Here is a 12957-nt window from a genome sequence, read left to right on the forward strand (position 1 = left end):
CAACCATTTCGGTACCACATGCTTAACAAGGCATTTAACGTCCAACCACTCAGCCTGTTGGCAAGAGCACCTAAAAGCCACACATCTATCTATCCCTCCTCCTCCTTACCCACTTCAGTCTGCCCCTGCTATACCGAGTCATTACCTCTCAGCAGCCTTCACTGACAGGGATGATGGTATAGTACAGGGTGTCCCAGGTCCTAGCAGCACATCTGCCAGCAGCACACCAGCTGTGGACTGTAGCTGGCAAATTTCTCTGCCATATCTGCTGCAGCGGAAAAAAAATACAGTCCCTGCAACCCACATGCCCAGCGTCTAAATGCAAGCTTGTCAAAGTTGTTGACTCTCCAACTTCTGCTTTTCAGCCTGGTGGATTCTGCCCCCTTCCGTGAATTTGCACAATGTGCTGTACCACAATGACAGGTTCCCAGTCGCTACTACTTTTCATGTAAGGCCGTTCCATCTCTGTACCATCACGTGGAAGGGAATGTTCTGGCATTGTTGGGCAAGGCAGTCAACCGTAAAATCCACCTTACTGCTGACACGGGGTCCAGCAAGCATGGGCAGGGATGATTATATTTTGTTTACAGCACACTGGGTAACTCTGTTTGCAACTCGAAAGGATGCAGGACAGGGCTTGGTGCTGCAGCTTGTTGTGCCCCCACGTCTCCATACAGCTGATGGTGATGCCAGACCTGTGAGCTCTACCTGCAAGATTGCAAGATGTGCTAAAGCTGGCCAGAAGAGTCTGTAGCTATTTCAGGCGGTCATACACAGCCAGTGCTCGGTTGGCTGAAATTCAGCGGGAATTCCACCTGCCCGTAAACCACCTGATTTGTGACATGCACACCAGGTGGAACTCGACTTTGGCAATGCTGCAGCGGCTATACATGCAGCAGATGGCCGTCAATGAGTACCTGTGCGAGTACGGCACGACGACAGGCTCAGGCCGCCTCGCCTTTTTTTTCCCCATGCCAATGGCTGATCATTAAGGATGCATGCACTGTATTGTCACCATTTGAGGAGGCCACAAGGATGGTGAGCTGTGACAGTGCATGCATCAGTGACACAATCCCTGTTGTGTTCCTGCTGGAGCAGACTTTGCGTGGCATTATGGACAGGGCACTGGAGGCAGAGCAGCAGGAGGAAGAGGACTCTCCTCTGACCCCGAGAAGTCTGCTTCTCGAGCCTCGGCAAATTTGAGGCGCATGGGCAACCTCATGCTTCAAAGCCTGCGAAAAGACCCAAGAATATGTGGCATAAAGGTGAAGGATGATTACTGGTTGGCAACCCTCCTTGACCACTGTTATAAGGGGAAGGTCTCAGAACTCATCACGTCCCCACAGGGAGTGCAGAAGATAAAGTCTCTTGAGGACACGTTAAAGAGGATTTTATTGAACGTTTTTCCTGACTCCAGTAGGTTACAGTGTGGTGGAAACGTAGTTTTGAGTCTTCTGTTGGTTAAGAGAGAAGCATTGGAGAAGGCGTCCGCCTAAGTGAGGCATTTTGGAATTTTTTTCGTCCTCGCCGCCCAGGGCTGTCAGCTTCCACATTCCATCGGTAGCGTCTGCATCACATGGTGGACGATTACCTCTGGGCCAAAAAAGAGATGGAGAGCCTTCCAGCTGACGATCCACTTACTTTTACTGGGTCATGAGAATAGACCACTGACCAGAACTTGCCCAGCATGCTATTGAGTTGTTGGGCTGCCCTGCATCCAGCGTGCTTTCAGAACGGGCATTTAGTGCTGCAGGAGGTTTTGTTACTGATCATAGAACGCGTCTGTCCACCGACTCCGTGGACCGTTTGACTTACCAGTCCTGGATTACCAGCTATGAAGCCCCTGATGCCGATGTCACTGATTAAGTCTTTTTGGGATGTGAAATCTCTGCAGGACTTCGAGGCTGCCTAGCTTTGAGGGTGTTCAATCATTTCATTTGTAAGAATGTTTTTGGTATAGGTTTCATGGGCACAATTAACACCCAAATACCAATTTTTCAGCACCTGTTTGACAGGTGCATATCATTGCAATTTTTTTGCCTTCATCAAGAGCACCTCTATAGGGTTATGGTGGGAAGGCGCCTCCGACACCCAAAGAGTAATTTTTCTGCACCTGTTTGACTGGTGCATATCATTGCAATTTTTTACAGCAAGGCCAATTCTTGCTTTCATCAAGAGCACCTCCTATAGGGTTATGGTGGGAAGGCGCCACCGACACCCAAAGACTAATTTTCCCAAGGCGTCTTTCAGGACGCACCTGAGAAATAGTGACTCCTCCCACCGGACCACAGCAAACACCTTCTTCCTCCAGAACTTTAAAGGAAGGCACCTCCCTACCACACCTCAGTTTTTGTGTTTCCTCCGGCCCGGGGGGAACATCTTTTTGGAGGGGAGGCAGGATCTCTTGGATGCTCCTGAGAGACAAGGTCTCCTCTGTTTGTTTTTTTTTTTCCTCCTTTTCTAAGAGACCTTCAGCCCTCCTGTCTTACCAGAGCTTTGGCCGTGGTAGGTTCGGGTTCCTCTTACCCCCTAGGTGCACGGGGAGAGCCGCAGTAAATCCGGTGACCCGCTCCAGTGTCCTGGGAGCGGCGGTTGCGTGTGCACCTCCGCCATTTTGAGTTGGCTGAGAGGAATACTCGGCCGCGCCGGAAGTGACGCTTCCTATTAGCAGGTCACCGGGTCAGCGCCTGACGTCATTTCCAGCAGCAGACGCAGGGGAAGAAGGCAGGGCAGAAGGTGGTGCCTATTTCCACTTCCGGTCCAGTGCAGTGGCACTATGGGAGTCCGGAAGCTGCGTGTGAAGCCACGAGCGGAGCGATGCACACCCGCTATTAAGGGCGCGGCGTCTGCAGCGGTGGGGACAGGCACAGGCACCGGCACCAGCAAGGCTCAGGTAGGGGGCAGAGGATTAAGTCTGCCCATTTCCTTTACCTAGGGTTTCTGGTCTCTTCTTTTCCCCCTGGTGGCGAGGGCCTGTCTGGGCACTGGAGGCTATATTTTCAGCCTGGTATCCGAGGAGCAGCTTCTAAGAAGCAAGGGGTTTTCTGAGCGTCTGATTACAACATTACTATCAAGTAGAAAAGGGGTAACAAGGTCCATCTATACTAATGTTTGGAAGGTCTATAATTCATGGTGCGATTCATCTGCCCAAGACCCAAGGAGCCTGGTTTCCATCTTGGAGTTCTTGCAAGATGGGGCAGATAGGGGACTAGCAGTCAGTACCTTGAAAGTACAGGTTGCTGCGCTAGAAAAATCTGTGGCTTCTGAACCTCTGGTAGTCAGATTTTTTAGAGCTCTTGCAAGATCAAGGCCAGCACCGGTCAGGAATTTTCCTAAGTGGGACTTGTCAATAGTCCTGCAATCTCTAGCAAGGAGTCCATTTGAACCTCTGGAGGAAGCGTCACTCAAATGTCTCGCTCTTAAAACCTGTGTTCCTAATTGCCATTACCTCAGCACGCAGGATCAGTGAGCTACGCGCTCTGTCAGTTAAGGAACCTTACCGGTCAGTGTTTCCAGATAGAGTTATCTTTAAGTTCTTACCAAACGTAGCTGGTAAGTTCTTACCAAACATAGCTTCAATACATAATCGCTCACAAGACATTGTGCTCCCAACCTTCTGTGCTAACCCATCGGGGGAGAGAGAGACCTTTTTTCATACGTTAGACGTCAAAAGGATTCTGTTTTTTTTTTTTTTTTTGGGGCAACAAGAAAGGTTGCCAAGCTTCTAAAGGTTCATTAGCCAGATGGCTGAAATTGTCCATCCTGGAAGCATACTCACATGCAGGGTTGTCTCCACCAGATTGAATTCATGCACACTCAACCAGAGCACTTGCGGCCACTCGGGCAGAAAGAGCTGGTGCCACCCCTGAACAAATTTGCAAGGCGGCAACGTGGTCAAGTTTTCGCACCTTTGTGCGACATTACAGACAGGATCTCACATCTGCCAGCGATTAGACGTTTGGCAGGAAGGTCCTGCAGGCTGTTGTCCCGCCCTAAGTGGGTAAGTCTCTGTTATCCTCTCAGGTGCTGTCCTGAAAGACACCTTGGGAAAATTCAAGTTGGTCTTACCAGTAACTTGTTTTCCAGAAGTCTTTCAGGACAGCAACAACCCGTCCTGTTAATTTGATGTACTATGCTGTGACTCACGTATGTGCTTATGTGTATGTGCTTATGTGTTCCAGCCAGAGCCGGAGGTTCTCTTCTACAACTGAGGTGTGGTAGGGAGGTGCCCCCCTTTAAAGTTTTGGAGGAAGAAGGTGTTTCCTGTGGTCCGGTGGGAGGAGTCACTATCTCTCAGGTGCTGTCCTGAAAGACTTCTGGAAAACAAGTTACTGGTAAGACTAACTTGAATTTTTCTGCACCTGTTTCACAGGTGCATATCATTGCAATTTTTTACAGCAAGGCCAATTCTTGCTTTCATCAAAATGACCTCTATAGAATGTATCCAAAAAATCTAATCTTGTTCCCAGTGCACTACATTGTGGCCTCATCATACACACTGGCTTCCCAGCTGTTGTTGAGCAAAATAAAGGTAGCTTGCAGGGAAAATGTTTTTTTTTTTTTTTGGGGGGGGGCTTTATAAATGCAATTATTGCTGCAGCAGATTCTAGACATGGCACAGATCTGCCATTTTACAAGTACACTAAGGGGACCCCCCCCAGGCACTATATTGTAAGGAATTTTTAACTTTTATGCTTTCACTTTAAAAATAAAAAAAACTGCTCATTTAACCACTTGCCGACCGCCTAACGCAGATATACTGCGGCAGAATGGCACGGGCAGGCAAAATCACGTACCTGGTACGTGATCTGCCTCCCGCGGGCTCGCCCCCCCTGGTGCCCAAGGCGGTCGGCTTCGTTAGGGGAGCGATACAGTCTGAGGGGGGCCACTCATTCGTGGCCACCCCCTCGCGATCGCTCCCCATGAATGAGATTCTTCCTCTGCTGCTGTATAGTAAACAGCGGCAGAGGAAGTGATGTCATCGCTCCTCTGCTCGGTATTTTCCGTTCCGGCACCGAGGAGAGAAGACATCTGAGTCAGTTGCACAACACAACACACACAGTAAAACACACCAGGCACAGATTACACCCCCCGATCACCCCCTAATCACCCCCACCCCCCTGTCACAGTGACACCAAGCAGTTTTTTTTTTTCTGATTACTGCATTGACAGTTAGTGTGGTAGGGCAGTTAGCCCCCTTTAGGTCTAGGATACCCCCCTAACCCCCCCTAATAAAGTTTTAACCCCTTGATCACCCCCCGTCGCCAGTGTCACTAAGCGATCATTTTTCTGATCGCTGTGTTAGTGTCACTGGTGACGCTAGTTAGGGAGGTAAATATTTAGGTTCGCCGTCAGCGTTTTATAGCGTCAGGGACCCCCATATACTACCTAATAAAGGTTTTAACCCCTTGATTGCCCCCTAGTTAACCCTTTCACCAGTGATCACCGTATAACTGTTACGGGTGACGCTGGTTAGTTAGTTTATGTTTTATAGTGCCAGTACCGCTAACACCCACGCATGCACCATACACCTCCCTTAGTGGTATAGTATCTGAATGGATCAATATCTGATCATATCTATACTAGCATCCCCAGCAGTTTAGGGTTCCCAAAAATGCAGTGTTAGCGTGATCAGCCCAGATACCTGCTAGCACGTGCGTTTTGCCCCTCTGCCCGGCCCAGCCCACCCAAGTGCAGTATCGATTGATCACTGTCACTTACAAAACACTAAACGCATAACTGCAGCATTCGCAGAGTCAGGCCTAACCCTGCGATCGCTAACAGTTTTTTTGGTAGAATTTTGGTGAACTGGCAAGCACCAGCCCCAGGCAGCGTCAGGTTAGTGCCAGTAGCGCTAACACCCACGTACGCACCGTATACCTCCCTTAGTGGTATAGTATCTGAACGGATCAATATCTGATCCGATCAGATTTATACTAGCGTCCCCAGCAGTTTAGGGTTGCCAAAAACGCAGTGTTAGCGGGATCAGCCCAGATATCTGCTAGCACCCGCGTTTTGCCCCTCCGCCCAGCCCAGCCCACCCAAGTGCAGTATCGATCGATCACTGTCACTTACAAAATACTAAACGCATAACTGCAGCGTGTGCAGAGTCAGGCCTGATCCCTGCGATCGCTAACAGTTTTTTTGGTAGCGTTTTGGTGAACTGGCAAGCACCAGCGGCCTAGTACACCCCGGTCGTAGTCAAACCAGCACTGAAGTAACACTTGGTGACGTGGCGAGTCCCATAAGTGCAGTTCAAGCTGGTGAGGTGGCAAGCACAAGTAGTGTCCCGCTGCCACCAAGAAGAAGACAAACACAGGCCCGTCGTGCCCATAATGCCCTTCCTGCTGCATTCGCCAATCCTAATTGGGAACCCACCACTTCTGCAGCACCTGTGCTTCCCCCATTCACATCCCCAACCAAATGCAGTCAGCTGCATGAGAGGCATTTTCTTTATGTCCTCCCGAGTACCCCTACCCAACGAACCCCCCCAAAAAAGATGTCGTGTCTGCAGCAAGCGCGGATATAGACGTGACACCCGCTATTATTGTCCCTCCTGTCCTGACAATCCGGGTCTTTGCATTGGTAAATGTTTTGAACGCTACCATACACTAGTTGAGTATTAGCGTAGGGTACAGAATTGCACAGACTAGGCACACTTTCACAGGGTCTTCCGAGATGCCATCGCATTTTGAGAGACCCGAACCTGGAACCGGTTACAGTTACAAAAAAAAGTGTAAAAGCAAACACAAAAAAAAATATAGAATAAAAAAAAAACAAAAATAGTTGTCGTTTTATTGTTCTTTCTCTCTCTGTTCTCTCTCTATTGTTTTATGTTTTATTGTTATTATGTTTTATTATGTTTGCTTTTCAGGTATGCAATTTTTTATACTTTACTGTTTACTGTGTTTTATTGTTAACCATTTTTTTGTTTTCAGGTACGCCATTCAGCTGCAGCGTGGATTTATTTTGACAGCAACAGCGTTTGCTCCCACGATATATAAAGCTGTGACTCCAGCGGAGGTGATATATGCCGAAGCATGGGGGCAGCAGGGGCGGAGGAGCGATTTGCTCCTAACTTTTGGGGCGGATGCCCCCATACTTCGGCATATATAAATGGTGCATGTATGCCCATCATTAGAAGTGGGTGGATGAAGGGAGGTATTCTAATGTTGGGCATACCCACCAATCAATCTCTTTTTTTCGTTCAGCCCACAGGCTGCATGAAAAAAAAAGATTACAATATATGCCCAACAAGGACCAGCAACGTACTGGTATGTTGCTGGACTTTGAGTGGTTATACCAGAATGATGCCCGCAGGTTTAGGTATCATCTTGTCTTGGTATCATTCTTTTCAGCCAGCAGTCGGCTTTCATGTAAAAGCAATTCTAGTGGCTAATTAGCCTCTAGACTGCTTTTACAAGCAGTGGGAGGGAATGTCCCCCCCCTCCCACCCTCTTCCATGTTTTTCTCTAGCTCTCCTGTCCCAACAGGGAACCTGAAAATGCAGCCGGTGATTCCGCCAGCTGACCATAGAGCTGATCAGAGACCAGAATGGCTCCAATCATCTCTATGGCCTAAGAAACCGGAAGCTACGAGCATTTCATGACTTAGATTTCGCCGGATGTAAACAGCGCCATTGGGAAATTGGGAAAGCATTTTATCACACCGATCTTGGTGTGGTCAGATGCTTTGAGGGCAGAGGAGAGATCTAGGGTCTAATAGACCCCATTTTTTTAAAAAAAAAAGAGTACCTGTCACTACCTATTGCTATCATAGGGGATATTTACATTCCCTGACATAACTATAAAAATGATAAAAAAAAAAAAAAAAAAAAAATGAAAGGAACAGTTTAAAAATAAGATAAAAAAGCAAAAAAAAAAAAAAAAAGCACCCCTGACCCCCCCCCCCCCTGCTCTTGCGCTAAGGCGAACGCAAGCATTGGTCTGGTGTCAAATGTAAACAGCAATTGCACCATGCATGTGAGTTATCGCGAAGGTCAGTTCGAGGGCAGTAATTTTAGCAGTAGACCTCCTCTGTAAATCTAAAGTGGTAACCTGTAAAGGCTCTTAAAGGCTTTTAAAAATGTATGTAGTTTGTTGCCACTGCACGTTTGTGCGCAATTTTAAAGTATGTCATGTTTGGTATCCATGCACTCGGCCTAAGATCATCTTTTTTATTTCATCAAACATTTGGGCAATATAGTGTGTTTTAGTGCATTAAAATTAAAAAAAGTGTGTTTTTTTCTAAAAAAAATGCGTTTGAAAAATCGCTGCGCAAATACTGTGTGAAAAAAAAAAATGACACACCCACCATTTTAATCTGTAGGGCCTTTGCTTTAAAAAAATATATAATGTTTGGGGGTTCAAAGTAATTTTCTTGCAAACAAATAGTGTCAGAAAGGGCTTTGTCTTCAAGTGGTTAGAAGAGTGGGTGATGTGTGACATAAGCTTCTAAATGTTGTGCATAAAATGCCAGGACAGTTCAAAACCCCCCCAAAATTAACCCATTTTGGCAGGTAGACACCCCAAGCTATTTGCAGAGAGGCATGTCGAGTCCATGGAATATTTTATATTGCGACACAAGTTGCGGGAAAAAGACAATTTTTTTTTTTTTTTTGCACAAAGTTGTCACAAAGTTGTCACTTGATATATTGCTCAAACATGCCATGAGAATATGTGAAATTACACCCCAAAATACATTCTGTTGCTTCTCCTGAGTACGGGGATACCACATGTGTGGGACATTTTGGGAGCCTAGCCGCATACAGGACCCCAAAAACCAAGCACCGCCTTCAGGGTTTCTAAGGGTGTAAATTTTTGATTTCACTCCTCACTGCTTATCACAGTTTCGGAGGCCATGGAATGCCCAGATGGCACATAACCCCCCCCCCCCCCAAATGACCCCATTTTGGAAAGTAGACACCCCAAGCTATTTGCTGAGAGGTATGGTGAGTATTTTGCAGACCTTGCTTTTTGTCACAAAGTTTTGAAAATTGAAAAAACAAAAAAAATAAATACATTTTTCTTTTCTTTCTTCATTTTCAAAAACAAATGAGAGCTGCAAAATACTCCCCATGCCTCTCAGCAAATAGCTTGGGGTGTCTACTTTCCAAAATGGGGTCATTTGGGGGGGGTTTGTGCCATCTTGGCATTTTATGGGGTTGGAAACTGTGATAGGTAGTGAGGAGTGAAATCAAAAATTTACGCCCTTAGAAATCCTGAAGGCGGTGCTTGGTTTTCAGGGCCCCGTACGCAGCTAGGCTCCCAAAAAGTCCCACACACGTGGTATCCCCGTAGTCAGGAGAAGCAGCAGAATGTATTTTGGGGTGTAATTCCACATATGCCCATGGCCTGTGTGAGCAATATATCATTTGGTGACAACTTTTTGTAATTTTTTTTGTCATTATTCAATCACTTGAGACAAAAAAAATTAATATTCAATGGGCTCAACATGCCTCTCAGTAATTTCCTTGGGGTGTCTACTTTCAAAAATGGGGTCATTTGGGGGGGGGGGTTTGTACTGCCCTGCCATTTTAGCACCTCAAGAAATGAGATAGGCAGTTATAAACTAAAAGCTGTGTAAATTCCAGAAAATGTACCCTAGTTTGTAGACGCTGTAACTTTTGCGCAAACCAATAAATATACGCTTATTGACATTTTTTTTTACCAAAGACAAATGGCTGAATACATTTTGGACTAAATGTATGACTAAAATTGAGTTTATTGTATTTTTATAACAAAAAGTAGAAAATATCGTTCTTTTTCAAAATTTTCGTTTTTTTTCCGTTTATAGCGCAAAAAATAAAAACGGCAGAGGTGATCAAATACCATCAAAAGAAAGCTCTATTTGTGGGAACAAAAGGACGAAAATTTCGTTTGGGTACAGCATTGCATGACCGCGCAATTAGCAGTTAAAGCGACGCAGTGCCAAATTGTAAAAAGTTCTCTGGTCAGGAAGGGGGTAAATCCTTCTGGGGCTGAAGTGGCTAAAAATGTTTTTCACAAACTTTTTTTTGATACGTGTCCCCTCAGGGCAGGACCCGGACTCTTATAACCATTGTATGCCCAAATACTTGCATATAAGCCTTCAAAATGGGCACTTTTGATTTTTGATGTTCGGGTCCCATTGACCTTAATGGGGTTCGATATTCGTGTCCGAACATTCGCGGTGTTCGAAAGTTCTAGTGCAAACCGTACAGGGGCCCGTTCGGCCCATACCTATTCCCCAGAGCACCCTGCAAGGGATGTTGAGCTTTTCTATGGATGACTCTTAGGTTGCTGCCCACGGTTACACATGAAGTTAATCTAGCTTAGAGCAGGCAGAGGCGAAGCCTTGTAAAATATCAGCAGGCAAGGTTATGGTCAAATAAGCAAAAGGTCAAGACAAGTAAATAATGATTGTAGAGCAAAATGTGTCTGCACTAGAACAGAGGTCACAGGATCAGATATTCAGAGGTCGTTGCTCAGTCATCTCCCAGTTGTGCTGATCCAGTTTAACCCGCTTTTTCGGACCTCAGCAACATTTCTCAATAAGAACTAACAAGGGAAACATGAGAATATCTAAGCACATACACTGTAAAATACAGGCTTGCAGATGTTAGCCATTGCAAAGATAAACAGGAATGAAGCATTGGACCCATGTGTGAAACAGCAGAGTGGTTTAGCTGCAACATAAACAGCTGTAGACAGTGACACAGGTTGGTTCTGAAGACATTGAACTGTGACAGCTTTCATACTTGCAGATTCAGTGATTCAGAAAAAATTATACAGATCAGAAATATCATGAAGAAATGAGAACTCTATCTGCGTTACTTTTTCCAAGTCAGTGACTCAAAGTATTAACGCCAGAGTTTTATCATTGCAGTCAGGCAACTAGCATTTCAAAAAGAGTGTTCAGCAATGGTTTGTTCCATGTTTTTCTCGCAAAAAACTTCTTTAAGCAGACCAGAACCTAAATTATCGCCCATTCCCTGTCCATTGTGCACTCTTAAAATAATGATGAAGAACAAAGCAATCCTATACTTACCTGTTCTGCAGACAGAGTGACTCCTTGCTCGCACAGCTAAAATTTGCATAACCTAATGCACAGCCATGTCCCACATCTCTGCACAAGGGGCTTCAAAAATGATGTTCAGGAAGAACTGGCCAGTCAGTTTGTTACTTTATTACCAGTGTTTAGGTATATAGCATAGGCGTGCGCAAAGGTTGTGCCACACTCTAATCACCCTGTGCAATGCCTATTTTCCTCCTGCTTCCCTTCTCCCCCCTGCAGTGCTGCCAGCTTCCCCCCTCAGGAGCAGGGAAGGGGCTGGTAAATATTTCACCAACCGGCCTTCTTTTCTGAATGAACACAGTGAGTGATCTGTAACGATCACTCCTGTCTTAATTCTTAACTGAAGTATAGTAAACTATGTTTACTGCAGGCTGCAGAGAAACTCTGGGGAATCTCTGTCCTCCGTTCCTTTCTCTGTTTTAAAAGTGAGACATCAGGGGTCTGTTTAGACCCTTGACATTTCACCAAAGCCTCATAACGAGGCTTCATAAAAAAAAAAAAAAATATATATATATATATATATATATATATATATATATATATATACACACACAGTGGGGACGGAAAGTATTCAGACCCCCTTAAATTTTTCACTCTTTGTTTTATTGCAGCCATTTGCTAAAATGATTTCAGTTCATTTTTTTTTCCTCATTAATGTACATACAGCACCCCATATTGACAGAAAAACACAGAGTTAACTTAAATTAACTTAAATGATTTTAGCAAATGGCTGCAACATAACAAAGAGTGAAAAATTTAAAGGGGTCTGATATATATATATATATATATATATATATATATATATATATATATATAAATTATAAAAATAAAAAAACTACTGACACTGACCACTGCCCTATGGACACCAATCGTTCTACTGACACGGCCACTGCTCTGCTGATATACGTGCATGTGTGTTTGTGCTCTGGAGTGCCTAATGCACTAGGCTGCGCACGCCGATGGTATATAGTCACATGAGCAGACTTCTGTGGGAACACAGGTAGGGATTTATTATGTTGAAAGAACAGAGGGTGGTGGGGGTTAGTTTCAGTATCAGTCTGCTTTGACGCCAGCTATATGTAGGGCCAGTAGCTTGGTTTTGCTGCAATTATGTTTATGGAGGTGGTGTGTCTAAAGAAACGCAGCACAACACAAAACAGGTTAAATGCAATGGCAAACTCTAAACTTCCATGTGTATCGCTCAATAAGTCAATGGAATTTTGCTGACCTGTGTTTGATGTGCATTCCAAAGCTGAAAACAAAGCATGTCGGCATAAGCCCTAGAGCTTCCAAAAAATTAAAACTGGGTTAAGAATTGATTTTTTGTTTTTTTTTTCCCTATTCAAGCGCCATCAGTCACAAAAAGTTCTGCTAATGCCGTTGAGAAAGCTGAAGATATAAATCCTGCCAATCAAGTACCAATTATGTGTGAGGTGAGGGCTATTCCTGGAGGTGTCATATGTTTTTTTTTTTTTATATTAAACAAACACTTTTCCCAGATCTTTGGGAATTTCTGAAGAAAAGGTAATTTAAAGGTGCAATTAAAAAAAAATTAGGTTGTTGGGCATACGGTGTGTTTGAGACCTTCTAAAGCTGGCCATACACCTAGTCTTTTTTTATTTTTTGTTCAGCCAGCGTGCTGAGTGAAAAAGAATGAACAGATTCCTCCAGCCACACAAAAAGGTTGGATGGAGGAATCACTGGGACATGGTATTCTGACAACAGCACTGGCTAAAGCACGGATTGTGTAAAATTTTCCAATATGTCTCATCGACAGAAGTTGATCAACTCAATTTCTGCAGAGCGAGAACGACCACACACTGAATGAAATTTATTTGGTAACTGCTGAATTGGCCAAGTTGACTTTTATAAGAATACAGATCATGCTTGATTAGCTTTATC

The 12957-nt window shown here is 44.9% G+C and overlaps 1 protein-coding gene across 2 annotated transcripts in view; it reads left to right on the forward strand.

The window, feature by feature from the left end:
• NEK4 (NIMA related kinase 4) overlaps positions 1-12957 on the forward strand; it is a 158168-nt gene that overhangs the window by 86346 nt on the left and 58865 nt on the right. For both annotated transcript variants that reach the window (XM_073592425.1, XM_073592424.1), the window contains one exon: positions 12403-12488. In XM_073592425.1, the coding sequence (XP_073448526.1) occupies positions 12403-12488 (86 nt within the window). The remainder of the gene's footprint in view (positions 1-12402; positions 12489-12957) is intronic.

This window comes from Aquarana catesbeiana, linkage group LG07, assembly GCF_042186555.1.
Source record: "Aquarana catesbeiana isolate 2022-GZ linkage group LG07, ASM4218655v1, whole genome shotgun sequence".
Lineage (NCBI taxonomy): Eukaryota > Metazoa > Chordata > Amphibia > Anura > Ranidae > Aquarana > Aquarana catesbeiana.